The 15386-nt window shown below is 31.6% G+C and overlaps 1 protein-coding gene across 1 annotated transcript; it reads right to left on the bottom strand.

The window, feature by feature from the left end:
- Positions 1-5843: 5843 nt before the first annotated feature.
- Positions 5844-13804, bottom strand: LOC143235827 (MICOS complex subunit Mic10-like). Its single transcript, XM_076474045.1, has 4 exons — positions 13641-13804; positions 7830-7877; positions 7021-7130; positions 5844-6059 (listed from the first exon to the last, which is right to left on the bottom strand). Exons 1-4 carry the CDS (start codon positions 13720-13722, stop codon positions 6012-6014), a joined length of 288 nt encoding a protein of 95 aa, XP_076330160.1. The 5' UTR covers positions 13723-13804; the 3' UTR covers positions 5844-6011.
- Positions 13805-15386: the final 1582 nt, after the last annotated feature.

The raw sequence follows: 15386 nt of genomic DNA, 5'->3' as shown, positions 1-15386 counted from the left end.
ATCCCAGAAAAGAGAAATCAAAATATTTGTCTATTTGCATAACAACATGACCTTACGTGAAAAAAAGGTGCTACAGATTTAAAGCAATTATAACAACAAAAACATTTTAAAATCTTTTTCACTCTAGGATGTAACACAATATTTCTAGTAGGGGGTCAAAAGTAATAAAATCAATTTTCTACAATTTTTAGAAACGTAGGTGACAACACATATTTACCATAACGTTCGTAGCTAAGAACAGATCGCCTTTAGTCTTTCCAAGTTTAACACCCTGAACGTCACATAATATAGTTCACCTGTATTATTCTCAGGTGCACTGGTTTCCTCTAAGATTAATGAGGTACATTCTGCAGGATAACAGAAGTCGAACAGAAAATTCAACACAGAGGAAGTCTGAATTGTTTGAGTTTAAAAAGATGAAACATAGTGGATACAATAAAAAAAAATAATTTTTATTCACAATATAAAAATGAGTAAAAGTGTGCATTCATGAAAAGATGTGCCTTAACTGGAGAAATCTGTCTGTATATCTAGATCTACACATCTCTGAAACTGTATAATCCCGACTGAGAAAACATTGCATTAAACACAAGAAAACATAATGCTACCTTCTCGAAAGGACTGCGTTATCCAGGTGACTGTTGGCCATTTTAATCTAAAAATAAGTGAGGTAATATCCTCGAGGGATCACCTGACTTCCAATAGGAAACAGATCACTGGCTACTTTTACATAATACGTAAAAATGTATAGAAAGAAAGCACATGTAACACCTTAGTGAATAACTCAGAACAATAAGTAACTAGGGTAAAACAAAGTTACATCTCTGACCAAAGTTTTTATGAAACTCCATTTCCAACAATGAGGGCCACAAATACATATCACACCCTTCTAACTTTATAAAACATCATCTAGTACCAGTGAAATGTTTTGTAACAGGCTTATACATATCACACAAAGACCAGGAAGTGACCTATACATTCAAAAAAGAAATGGTTTAAAATGAGATACACTGGAAAACCTTCTGACAAAATATTTAAAAACTGAACAATTAAACCTACAAACCAGGCTTCTACTGAGAAAGAACCTGGTAAAATGTTGTGCAACAAGAGTTTTTACTAATATGTCAAGAGTGCAATGCCTTATAGGTAGGTCAAACAGGACGTTGCATGGAAACGAGAATTAAACAACATTCTAAAAATTGAAAATTGAGGAAAATGGATTCAATCTTTACATCCCACCTTATTGAAACTGATTCAGAAAAAAACTGCAAAATTTTATACAACTGTGAAACAGGTAAAAAAAACTAGATAGTCTGGAAATTTTAGAAATAAACAAAGTTTAAAAACAAAACTAGAAAGAGTTCTAAATGACTAAACCAGCTTAAGCACCTTCCTACTTTTCTGTAAGTGGCACCAGGATTCCTTCCTGGTTTTTGTTTAAACATGTATGTATATATTTTAACCCTGCCACTAAACATTTCAGCCTGTACCTGATGATGCGTTTACTGATGAAACTATGGTTGTGAAAAAATAATATATTTGTGAAACTACAGTTGTCTTTTCTTCCATTTTGTAATTATGGAGTTTCACTAAGTACCCACTGTTTCAAGTATCAATTATAGAAAATGTATTGTCTCAACATCTTGAATGATTTTAAAATAAATTATTATTTTCCTAGATAAGCAGTTTTTAAATTTTAGTAACCCCAAGGAACCCATCTAATTTAAACATTTTTCTGCACCTCCAAACTTATGATTTTTGCTTTGATAAAAAATAGTCTAATGAAAATTAGTATTCCAAAATTAAATATTGTAATTCACATAAATTTAATTTTTAAAACTTTTTATTTTATAAATCATATTCTTAAAAATATTTTTATGAAATTTTGTACATGACTTGCAAAACCTCTGGAGTTTCCTCAAGAATGCCTGGGGTTCTGTGGACCTCAGTTTGAGAAATACTTTTCTCAACCAATATTCACATTAATACATCACATACTGAGAGCAGTTTGTCAGCGATTAAATATTCTGGTATTATCATGTGAACACATCATATTATTAGTATTTCTTTGGCTATTTTGGAACAGTAACTCCCATTCAACTTCTTATTATAAATCATAAGATATAACTTATTCTACTGTTACAGGGCAAAATAGTTTTTCTTCCACTGTTGACAAAACAAGATATTTCTACTAGTAGCTGTCAAATAACTTGTAATTATTGTATTCCAAGTGAAACATATATAACAGCTTTTTCTTTACATTTTTCTGCCAAAAATGTTACTTGGAAATAAATATATATGGAAATAGCAATTATAATAAATATTGAAGTTAGTGAAATATTTTAATCTAATTCACATGAAAATAATTCAAACTTAAGTATCTCTCATACTTAATTATTTATCTCAAATATAACCTACAAAGAGAATGTTTTTAAACAAGCTTGTGTTTAGATTCTTTAAATTTCTATATTAAAAATGTTTATAAAAAGTAATATTCTTAATATTATTTGCTATCCTGCAGTGTAGGTGGACATTTTAAAACTAAATAATATTAGTTGTTTTCTACATATTATTTGATACAGACGTGTATTAAGTATGTATTATCTTTTCAACAACTTAGTTCAGAATATTTTGTAGAATTCTGTGTACTATAGCTGGTACCAACCTCCACTGTAGTTTATTTTTTTGGAAGATATTCTAAATATTATAAATTAATATTAACAATATTATATACATGTTCTAAAAACACGTAGGTCTAAGAAGTCTTAATAAAAAGTGAAATAAAACCCTATAACCCCAGCACTTTTGAAAAGGTGAACCTTTCTTCTTCAGGGGCAAACTGGGGTTCACAAAAAAGAAATCTGACAGATTCAGGAAGACAACTACTCATATCTATGGCATCATTGATTTTAGCTCTAGTGATGGATTTTAAGAGGATGTTGTGTCCAATAATAAAGGTTAAGTGTTCGTGTATGTACTTAAGCATTGAATCATTTATTATGCCTATGTTAGGAAATAAAAGAATATGCTTACCTGAATTGGTAAGCACAGTTTGCCCCTAAAGAAGAAAGGCCCACCTTTCAAAAGTGCTCAGGTTATAGGGTTTCTATTTAATTTTTAACAATATTATATATACAGGGTGTTCGAAAAGTCACTGTGCAGTTTTGTAATCATATACATATACAAGTGCACAGTGACTTTCCAAACACCCTGTATATATATATTAATTATTACTATCAATTTCTGTACCAACAACTCCATATTACCATACAAAATGCATGGAAACTGACACAACAGTTATTAACTTATTTTAAAATAACACTGGAGAACATTAATTTTGATTTCTGGTAAAATCCCAGAAGGGATTACATGTGTGACAGTACTAAAATTGCAAACTCAATATACAGACACACAAAGTGTGGTCTGTGGTTACAGCTGGCATTTGCTTACAATAAACTAATGGGTAAACAAACATCAGGGAATGTTCCTGGGCATATGGCAAAATCCTGTGTTTATAATAAAAATGAAGGTGGGATAATGAACTTACCAATGTTTACAACTACCTTTGAACATGTTGCATGCAACCATATAGCACACTTTGTATTATTCCCAGATGAAATGGAAGGTAAAAAAAGAGTGAAAATGACAACAGAGCAAAATTGAAAGACTATTGCCAAGTGTAAAGAAACTGGCATGACAAGAGATATATCTGCTGAAAAGTTGCAAGTAAGGCAACAGTTTCACAAGTGTGGCACAATCGTGAAGAAATGGAAACTTCTTTTCAAGACAGACAGACAAAAGGAATATGCAAGAGGGAGATCTGAAAGATTAACAGCTCTTTTGACTCAAATAAAAATGTGCTGAAGGTGTTCTTCCTAGCAGCGTGTTAATCAGACAAAGCAACTGAGCTGGCCGAGAAAATGAGCATCAACACATTCACCCTTAATGATGGCTTCACGGGGGGAAATGTAGGTTCCACTTATTAAAGTAAAACAAGGAGAGGCAAAGTCTGCAAATGTTAAGTGTCTGAAAAATGGATAAAACATAACTGCATACGACCCTTGCATTATATGTTTCTTCAATACTTATGAAACAAGTCTCATTTTACAAGTTACTGGATTAATAGAATGAAATCTACAAAGAAAAAAGGCTGTTAGCAACAAACATTAAAAGAGAGAATTCCTATACTACCATGCATTAACATAACTAGCACCAAAAAGTATCCCCTTCTTGTTGTCAGAGAATCAGAAAAGTCACGATGCTTCCCAAAAGATCTATCCAAGCTGTCTGTCGAAGAAAACAGTTTAATCAATGCATAGGACAACAAGTTCAGTTTTTGAATAATGGATTCACACATGGGACATGTAGTCTGAATGAAGAAAACCATAAATTTGTTCAGCCCATCAGTTTTAACTGTGTCTGAGAAACATCAAACTGGAATTTTTCCCTCCAAACACATCACTGATGCAGCCCTTTGATATGGACATTGTTTAAAATTTGAAAGCACACTACCACTCCATTTTACTCTGTCATATCATCAATACACTAGATGCAGACAATTCAGTTTCTATTGAAACCATAAAGAAAAAATATATATATACTTGATGCTTAGCAATTATTATTGAGGCTTGGAAGATGTTGAAAGAACTGAAGATCTAGAACTGTTCTTGCAAGGGTGGCTTCATTATGAAATTCAAGTGAAAGTTAAGGATGTTTAAGTTTGAATCCATTTAAAAATGTTGTCATTCCAAAAGAGATTACCATGAAGGTATTCCACAACCTCATAGTTATCAACTTGAAAGTAAATACATGTGTAAAGCACACTGACAATGAACTTATTGCTGAAACAATGTCTGTCAGGTTTCAATGAATGGAGCAGGAGAATGATAGCAACAACAATTTTGAAATGCTCACCCATAAAGAAGTACTGCAAGGTATCAATTCATTGGTTTTTAGCAGTCAAAGGCTTAGAAAATCATCACATACAGAAAGTACAATCATTCAATGACCAAAAAGTTACTGTCAATCACAAGCAAATATAAGTTAAACACTTCTTTTCTAAAGGTAAATAATTACTGTTTTTGTTTTTTATAGCAAGACCACATCATGCTATCTGCTGAACCCACTGAGGGGAATTGAACCCGATTTTACGTTGTAAATCCGGAGAATTACCGCTGTACTAGTTGGAGTGAATAATTATTGATAACTTCCAGCTGTAATGTATTGTCAATGTATCAGATAGTTATTGTACTGTTTTCTTATCAATAAATGTCTCTTGCTTTGAGATATTCATTAGGCTTTTGCAGTAGGAACATTGCATTGCTGAGCCAACTCAAGATATAGTAAACTTCTGATGGGAAATTGATCACTTTACTATAATTGTGATCAACTGTTTGTGTGTGTATTCTATAATTAGATTCAAGAAGCTGTACAAAACACACAAGTTCAGTATGTTCACACAATCTTAATCAACCCACAGCATTTCTTTTGTGCTATTTTCTACCACTGGTCCAGTCAAACATATTCTAACACTGAATAACAGTTTTTTTATAGGGTTATATTTAAACAAAAAAATTTAGCCCTGAAATGCTGTTTTATTAGATATTTATAACCTGAAATGAACAGCAGGCCAATTACAAATAATGTAACTGAAATATTTACAGTCATACATTATTTTATCAGATGTAACAGTAAATGTTCTGTATAATGGAAAAAATATATATTACAATAGTGTGAAACATCAAAAGTAATGTTAAAAGATACAATATATATTTTGTTCCATGTTCGTACTTTAACTGAAAGGTAAAAAAGAAGAGAAAAAATGCAATTTTGATTCATAATCACTGAAGAAAAATACAGCCAAAGCATATCTTAACTTTATTCATTTCATCTAAGCCAAAAAACTAGGTACTACTTAAAGAAATAGACAAATGTACCCACAAGTATATATTATGTATCTATTTAAAAAAGTAGGCAGTGGACTCATACTAATGAAACTACAATGATGTACTTCATACTCTCTGTTCTTCGGATGTAGGAGACAACTCTTTTTGTTTAACCTGAAAGTCAAATAGAGTTACAATGAAAAGATGATGTCATAAGTAAAAACATTTATAAATATTATAACCTTTACATAGTATAACATGAAATAAAATTATACTTAGGACTCAAAACTCAAATTAAGCTAGCATATTGCTTTTAAACATAACTTCAAAATTTAAAAAAACAAACTACTACTGGGGCTTAATGCCAATGTCAGATGTGATGTTAAAAACAAAGTTTTGGTCTTCACTGAAAATAGGATAAAATCATTATTAGACAGATATTACATTAAGAACAAATTTTTAGTCTTCACATGAAATTGGAATAAAGCTACTATTACACTGAAGTTAAAGTTTAAAGTACATCTCACATCAAAACTATCAGTTTTTATTACTTCTAATATTAGCAGCATACTAGTTTAACTTGCTAGAAAATAACTTACCAATAAGTACTAGAGGACTAGCCCTTTAGTTAGTAAAGCACTCACATGATATGTGAGAGGTCAAGTTATGAGGCCATCTTTTGACCCTGAAGTTAGACCCATGGACAACTCATGTTTGTAAGAAGGGGAAGATTGTAGTAGTTTGAGTTGTTAAAAGTGCTTTACCAGCAGGCTTGCCCTTTAGCTAAGTTATTAGAACACATACTTCATACACCAGAGGTCTCAAGTTCAAATTTGAGGTGAGAAAATGTACATTGTAATATAAAGTCATATTAGTCTGTTACTATTTTAATTAATATGTTATTGTTAAGTAACATTAAATCCATGTACTTTGAAGGCAAAAACCTCAGCTACTTCAATTATATTTAAATATAAAATAAAAGATAAAAGTTTAATACTTTTCCATTTTTCATTTAAATTAGATGTTTGAATATCGGTATATATTCAATCCCTAAACATACATATATATATATATATATATACACACACACACACAGGATATTGATACAATAATCAAACATAACTTTATCACCTACCTTTAGTTTTTGGACTCTAGCAAAGAAAGGTTCATTAAGAGAGTGTTGACAATTGGACATCCCAATACCTACACCAGTTCCAACTCCAAATACTAAAGGCCATGTTTTCCCTGTCAATATTGAACAGTGGAAAATATAAATCTAACATGTAACAACTGTTCAAGTTGTAAGAAAAAGAAGAAAAAAATATATGTATTCACACACACTTATGTATATACATATATCTTACACATGTTCTTTATATAATCAGTAAACTGAAAACAAAATTCTGAATGGTTTTCTACATTCTTTCTGAAAAAGTACAAAAGAAGCAATTACATCAGTCACAATTCAAAAGATAACATTAGTCATAAAAACAAGCATGAATCCAGAAAACATAAAAGTAAACCTACTGCAAGAGGGCTGAAATAAAAACATTTTGACAAGGTCATCTCTTTGTCTGATTGAATGTACATACATACATATTTCATAATGTTGTTATAGGATATTAAATATCTGAAGATGGTTTGATTTTAATAGTCTTTTTGAAAGGTAATCCTCTTTTTTTCAGGAAGTAGAAAATTCTGTAGCTATTTCTAAATATCTGAATGAATCTTAGTGGCAAATCTTCACAATGTTATACTTAGTTCATTAATTCAAACTAGTAAAAACAAAAGTACAGATAACTGGAACGGGTAAAACCCAATGAGTTGTCTAATAATGACAAAATTAAGATGACAATTTATATTTTCAAAAAATAAAATTATGCAAATACATTTTCTACAACAGAAATGATAAACATTAAATACTGAATAATAGTTGGCACTTACTCTTGAACATGAATACTGAAAATATGATCCCTATACCAAGACCAGCACCTAAAAAAAATATCACATTCAATTACACATTAGTTAAAATAATAGTTTGTTTAAAATCTAAAAATGGAAGGCATAGATTACAGAAGAAATTTGGTGGAAACAAACAAGGAAATTCTAATTCTCTTTCTCAGAAAGCCAAGTTGAAATTATTCAAGTTCCTGATCAACATTTTGTTTAGATTTCTACTATGAAATTAAACATCAATAGTACAGATAACTGGAACTGGTAAAACCCAATGAGTTGTCTAATAATAATAAAATTATGATGACAATGCATACATAATACATTTTTGTATTAATACATAAATATCAATTTGATTAATACATAATAACTGCCACTTGTGTGTTCATTCACAGAAAAATACTTATGGCTACTTCTCTCATCATAATCAAATCCACAGATATTTCAAATTATATATGCAATACACGACCCATGTAACAATAAGAGGTTAGAAGTTACTGAAGATATAGCTTTCACTGAATAATACAAGATGGAATTTTTAAATATTCCATTTGGCTTTCACAAAAGAACATTTTAGTATGGAGCAAGCAGGACAGTTGCCCTATGTATAAAGCCAAGAGGGGCAGAAAAGTTATTAAAATGGTTTACCATGGCATTCAAAACAGAGCACAAATATGATGGATTGCCCTTGGTAACAAACTGTTTCACTACATCTTTGTTTAAGTACTTGATTAATATTCTTGTTTGTGATCATGTATGTTAATTACAAGAAAATTAAGGTGATCTAATTAATAACATTGATAAATAATAATATTAGAATTAAAGTATTAAATCAAATGTTAGATTAGCCTTAACACGAGTAACAAAACTAGGAACAATTTAACTTACTGGCAAGTTTTAACACAGGCTAAATATATCGTATTACTACAAAAAAATTATCTAAAGGCTGACATCAGTACTTCTTAATTTGAAAATAGACATATTTACTAAAGTGAGAAGATAACATAGTGCAGTATATTTAACTCTATCACTATACTTAACAGTGTTGTCAGCAGGCTACTTGGATGAAGTGTTAAGTATTTTCAGGCTATAATAGCTAAGAAATGATAGTTGGTAAGCACTCACAGTTTATAAGCTGCAATACATGTAATGAGTGAGTTTTATTTGAGAATATGTGACAGGCATTCACTTTTAAGGATGCTAAGAATACATGCAATTTGTATGTAGAGTTTTCAGGGTAGAAAAAATATTTGGGGCTATCTTAATTAAATTACAAGCAATAAAGAGAAATTCAACTCAGAGCAATAGCAGCAGGACTTCACAAAAAACTTAAGTTTTTGTATACAGTGGCTAGTAGTAACTTTCAGGAAGTTGGAAATAGTACTAGTACGACTAGAAATAGTGGAGTTATATTGTAATAATCAGGTTCTGTTAAGAAACAGATCTTAGCTTTTAGCTCCTGCAAATAATGAATTAGGGGAGGGAAGAAAAAATAAATAAGACAAATAGGGATACAATAACCCGTGATGACGAGAAAACCCACTTGTAGTGAAAATTATATATGTAAATATGGATACAATGATCCGTGATGATGAGAAAACCCACTTGTAGAGAAAATTATATATGTAAATAGGGACACAATGATCCGTGATAACGAGAAAACCCATTTGTAGAAAAAATTATATATGTAAATATGGATACAATGATCCGTGATGATGAGAAAACCCATTTGTAAAGAAAATTACATATGTAAATATGGATACAATGATCCGTGATGATGAGAAAACCCATTTGTAAAGAAAATTACATATGTAAATAGGGATACAATGATCCGTGATGATGAGAAAACCCACTTATAGAGAAAATTATATATGTATATAGGGATACAATAAGTGATATATTGGGTGCTAACAGCGATACAGTTTTTCTAGTGCATATAGGAGCTAATGTTGTGGAGAAAGATAGGTCAAAGGAGCTAACTGACATGTCAAATAATATAGGCACTGCATCAAAAAAGGCCATAATAACTTAATTCTTTCAGAGCTACTGCCAAGATGTAACTGTGTAAAAAATCCTAGGTTTTAGGGCAAGTATTATGGGTGGCTGGGGGTTTTGGATCACTTAAATGAGAAATGAAAGTTTTTTGGAATAGATGGTTTACATTTAAATAGTATAAAGGGGTAGTTTCTTCTTATAAAGGCAATTTTAACATAGGGCTATAAAGGGATAAGAGTCAGAATAATGAAACAAAAAAAAAAAGAAATAGAGAAAATTAGCATTGCAACAATGCAAAGAAATAGTTTTCTGATAGGTTAAACTGATATTATTGCAATGCTAGATGTATAAAAAAAATGAAGAGTAGACATTGACTGAAATAGAAGGTTTTGATGTAATTGAACTAATTGAAACTGGGTTAAACGTAGACAAATTTAATGATGTGAATTCCTTTGAAAAAAGGGTTATATATTGTTTAATTGTGACAAAGTACCCAAAACAAGTGAGGAGTAAGTTTACATAAAATAATGAACAACTTATTCAAGTTTAGGGTATCAAAACTAATAGCAATGACATTAAGTCTATTTGGGTTTCTGTTGGAGTTTAATAAGAAACTATAGCATGATGAAGAATGCAGTTGTTAATAGGGTTAAAACTATGAGGATTTTAAGTTCAGGAATATCTATTAAAAAAATGAAGATGACAGGTTTTTTTCATCAATTGGTCAGGGAACCTAATATGAACAATGTTAATTGAAATTTATCAACTTGCAATACCAAAATTGTTGATAGGATGGAGATTGGAAACATCTGAGTGCAAGTTATCACTTCTCACCCATACTTGATGTTTTGCTGGATATTAAGATAAAGAATGATATTTTGATTCCAAATTTAAAAAAAAAAGGAAGATGTAAGATAAGAACTATGTGCTTTTAACTGGGTAACTGAATTAATTGTAGATACTGTTCAAACATGGAAAAATATTTTAAATAAATTCTTACATATTCAAGATAGGCATGTTCTTCACAAAAAAATATTAGGTGGCTACAAGTAAAAAACAAGGTTGGCATAAAAATTAACTAAAGGATAAAATTAAAGAAAAGCATTATAAATGTAAGAAGTTTAAATTTATTATGATGATGGGAGATTTGGAAAATTATATAAAGATCTTGTCAAAAATGAAATTAGAAAATATAAACTGCAAGGAAAAAAGGTTGAATGAAATTGTAAAAACACTAACTACAACAGTAAGAATTTATTTAATCATATTAAAAGTAACTATGATAATAAGAATAAGGCCTCTGAAGGATGATAAAGATGATTATGGGATGAACTGGTTGTGAAATTCTACTTTTCCTTCAATATTTACTTATGAATATTTAAACAACATCTTCTCCTGAACAACTGCTAAATGGAAACAAGATTGAAAAATATTATCACATTAACTTTGAGTTTTTTTAAAGAAAATACTGAGATGTCTAAAGAATGGGGCATATAATATCTACCCAAGGGTAGTGAAGAGTGTTAACTCTTTCCCTGTTTTAGGTGGTTTAATATTTTTTATGGAAATGCTTATCTGACTACTTATCCAACCAAGTTGGTGTAAAAGAAGCATATCCTTCCAGTATTATTAAAAGAGTGTAGCAGAGAGTTTTAGCTGCTGCAAATCCTAGATTTACATTTATTTGTAAGTGAAAGTTATTTTGCCTATCACAATTCACGTTTTGAGCACCATATGTGATGTTCATACGAAACTCTCTTCTAATCTCATATTAAACCAAAATAACCAGTTCTTATAGCCACTTTCATGAGCACCAGCTGCATGTTAGACTTGAGTCTTTGAAAGTCTAATAAAAGACTCATTGCAAAGTAATTTAACAAAGTTTAAAATTTTGTTAGTATTACTGATGAAAAATTCTGCCTTTCATGTGAATACCCCCACAAGTTGGCATGCTCTTAAAATGGGCAATAAAAAAAAAGTAAATCAAATAATCACTTATCATAATATGTGATTTACTATTAGGTAGTAAAACTAGGTTGCTGCAAAAGTAATCTGCCTATGTAAATAAAGGTATTGGTATAAACTTGGTGCATCCAGATTTTTAGGAAACATCTGACATGGTGCACGTAAAAGCCTATAAACAATGTGTGAATAGGAATCAATGAAAGGTTGACTCATGGATAGAAAACTGCTTGAATGAAAAAGAACATGCAATGGTTATACATGAAACTGAACCAAACTGAATTGTTGTCACAGGTGGAGTACTTCAGGGCTTAGTTTTAAAATCTTTGCTCTTCTTAATTTATATCAATGATACAAATAAAGAAATGGTCAATAAATTATTTAAATTTACCAATGATGTTAAAGTTTCTAGCACCACTGACTGCAAGATCATTTTGCTGTTTCACAAAAGAATTTGAATTATTTGAAGAGGTTGCTGAATAAATACTCCATGGAATTTAATCTTAATAAATGCAAAATAATGTATGCAGGAGATCACAGTTAAGAGTTAGAGGGTATAATCTTGATGGGAATAACCTTCACAATTTTATGGAAAAAACAAATTCCATACTAAGACTGAATCACCCACTCAACACTGCCCAAAAGCAGTCACTATCAGTTTAATTTTTATCAAGCATTTCCTCAAATGTAAAACATCTGAAGGCAACCCATTACAAAGGCCAACCTCCTTGTTGAGGAAATAACTGTTTTAATTCAAAATGTCTTCCAAACTGCCAAAACATATATTTCTATCCCTTTGTTCTAACATTTTCACAACCAAGTACCAAAACCAAAGAAAAATCAATGTTAGTAAATAATTCCAATAAGAATCTTAAATGCCTCAGTCACATCCCATGAAATACTTCATTTTTCAAGAGAAAACAGTATAAAAGATCTTAATCTGTCTCGGTATGACAGCCTGACTTCCTTTTTCATCTCACTACTCACAACTTTCCTGAATTATTAAAAATTTCCTTTCACTTCAATAGTGAGGCTTACTAAAAGCTCTAAACATGCGAGTGACTCAATAATCACATTAACAATCTTCTCAACCTGCTATTAGTCTAATTTAGCTACTCAGTATCTCGCACACTACAGAGTGACCTGTAAGTCCCTACCCATCCATGTTATTATAATACCAATGAGTTGAAGGCAGCTGTCACTGCAGCATTTGGAACAATAGCCCCTACTATGTTGAGGAAAATATTATGCAGCAAGAATGAGGGACAGCACACAGATACACTGGATACATAAGATATATGGTTGGGTGGAAGCTTACGGGCCACCCTGTACATCAAAATTTACTATCATTCAATTAATGACTAAATCTTAATATTTTGAGTGGGACAAAAAGATTCCTACTGTTTTTCATGAAGATTTAAAATCGAAATAACTGTCTAAAATTATACTGTATGGTATGAAAGCTTTTTCATACAAGGTAACAGCCTTTTAGCCCTAATTTAAACCATTTCCAATATCTTAATGTCTCTCTTAAGTTAAGGAGCCCAAACCGAACATGATACTCCAATCGAATCTGAATGTGGTTAAACTACTGAGCTACACAATAAAATTATAACTCATTCAACATTTCTGTAGATACAACCGAAAATACTTGGCTTATTTTTCCCGCCATTTCTTATCTATCCTGAAAACAAAAATAAAATATCCGCAACCGGGCTTAATAGTAACAGAGCGCATATTCTCCCTTCACCCACAAACTATTGGTATTACATACCTCAGTGACTTAAACAAATTACTGCCTGTAACGTGCTTTACCGTACCAAGGAAACAGTTCATGATATTTACCCGTTTTGATTAATGTATCAGCAAAACAATTTTCCCACTTTTCCCCATATTCATCTTCCGATTTTCGACTCACTGTAGCCATATTTATTTTATCGGGTAAGGACCAAACTCTACTTAACAAAGAGACACCTTGTGCTATTATTTAATCGTATGCCACTAATTGTATTTGACTAAAGTTCACTTTGGATTTAGCTATTTTCATTTCAATTAATAAAGTTAGTGCCATATTACTAAGCCTTTCATTAAAAAATATGGGACAGAAACATAGGATAAAAAAATTCAGAGTGGCAGGTATTCTTGAAGTAAATCAAAGCAAATAGAACTATCACATGAGTTGGGGAATAAAGTTGTGTTTCAGAGGAAAATGTAACTGTTTCTTGGACACCATATAGGCCCGGCATGGCCAAGCGCGTTAAGGCGTGCGACTCGTAATGTGAGGGTCGCGGGTTCGCATCCGCGTCGCGCCAAACATGCTCGCCCTCCCATCCGTGGGGGCGTTATAAAGGTACGGTCAATCCCACTATTCGTTGGTAAAAGAGTAGTCCAAGAGTTGGCGGTGGGTGGTGATGACTAGCTGCCTTCCCTCTAGTTTTACACTGCTAAATTAGGGACGGCTAGCACAGATAGCCCTCGAGTAGCTTTGTGCGAAATTCCAAAACAAACAAGTGGACACCATAACAAATTTTAATTTTCAAATAATGTTTCAAAACATTATTCGTTTTGAACTTTGTATTCAAACAATTAAGAAGTTTTTACGTATTTTATACTTTTGACAATATTTGCATACTAATTAGTATATTGTAAAATATATTTAGAATGTAAAAAATATATAATTGTGTACTATTTAATGCAAAACATTTGCATATAAAATATAATAAATTTATTCAATAGTTAATATAAATATATATTTATATTTTATGCACATAAATAAGTTTTATATACCACAAAAAATACAACCCGGCATGGCCAGGTGGGTTAAGGCGCTCGATGTGTAATCTGAGGGTCGCGGGTTCGAATCTCCATCGCACCAAACATGCTCGCCCTTTCAGCCGTGGGGGCGTTATAAGTTACGGTCATTCTCACTATTCGTTGGTGAAAAAGTAGCCCAAGAGTTGGCGGTGGGTGGTGATGCCTAGCTGCCTTCCCTCTAGTCTTACACTGCTAAATTAGAGACGGCTAGCGCAGATAGCCCTCGTGTAGCTTTGGGCGAAATTCAAAAACAAACAAAGCAAATACTGTAGAAGTTGATGTCCAGGTGTATATTGAAGACATTACAAATGGTTAGGTTAATTTCGTCACTGGACAAAGTTGTGGGAAGGTCTTGCCAAGATGATTGATCTGGTGGTTTTTGTGAGGGCGAGCACACATGTCATACCAAATTATCTTAAAAATACATTGCAAAAGAGAATTCATATTTATTCTCCTCTCATTACCTCATAAAGTCACCCTAGGAACTGAATTTTAACTTGATCCCCTTCTAAGTATTAACTTGTGAAACTGGTTTGTGTTATTTCGAGTTTCATTTTTACGTGCGACTGTAAGACTGAGCCATGACGTATCCCACTTGTGACATCAATCTAGTTTGACTTAGCTCCATTTGTAACACACCTTTGCTATCTTCCATCTAGCTACTCTTCTATCCAATTTGCTAACTTATCCCCAACATCTAGAGACAATTATTTTACAAACCTTTACGTTGGAATTTGTCAAATGATTTTTGAAAATCCAGATATATGAAATCTATAA

This window comes from Tachypleus tridentatus, chromosome 12 (genome assembly GCF_004210375.1).
Source record: "Tachypleus tridentatus isolate NWPU-2018 chromosome 12, ASM421037v1, whole genome shotgun sequence".
In the NCBI taxonomy this organism is placed as follows: domain Eukaryota; kingdom Metazoa; phylum Arthropoda; class Merostomata; order Xiphosura; family Limulidae; genus Tachypleus; species Tachypleus tridentatus.
The sequence above is the reverse complement of the archived record's forward strand: the minus strand, read 5'-3'. Positions and strand labels throughout refer to the sequence as shown.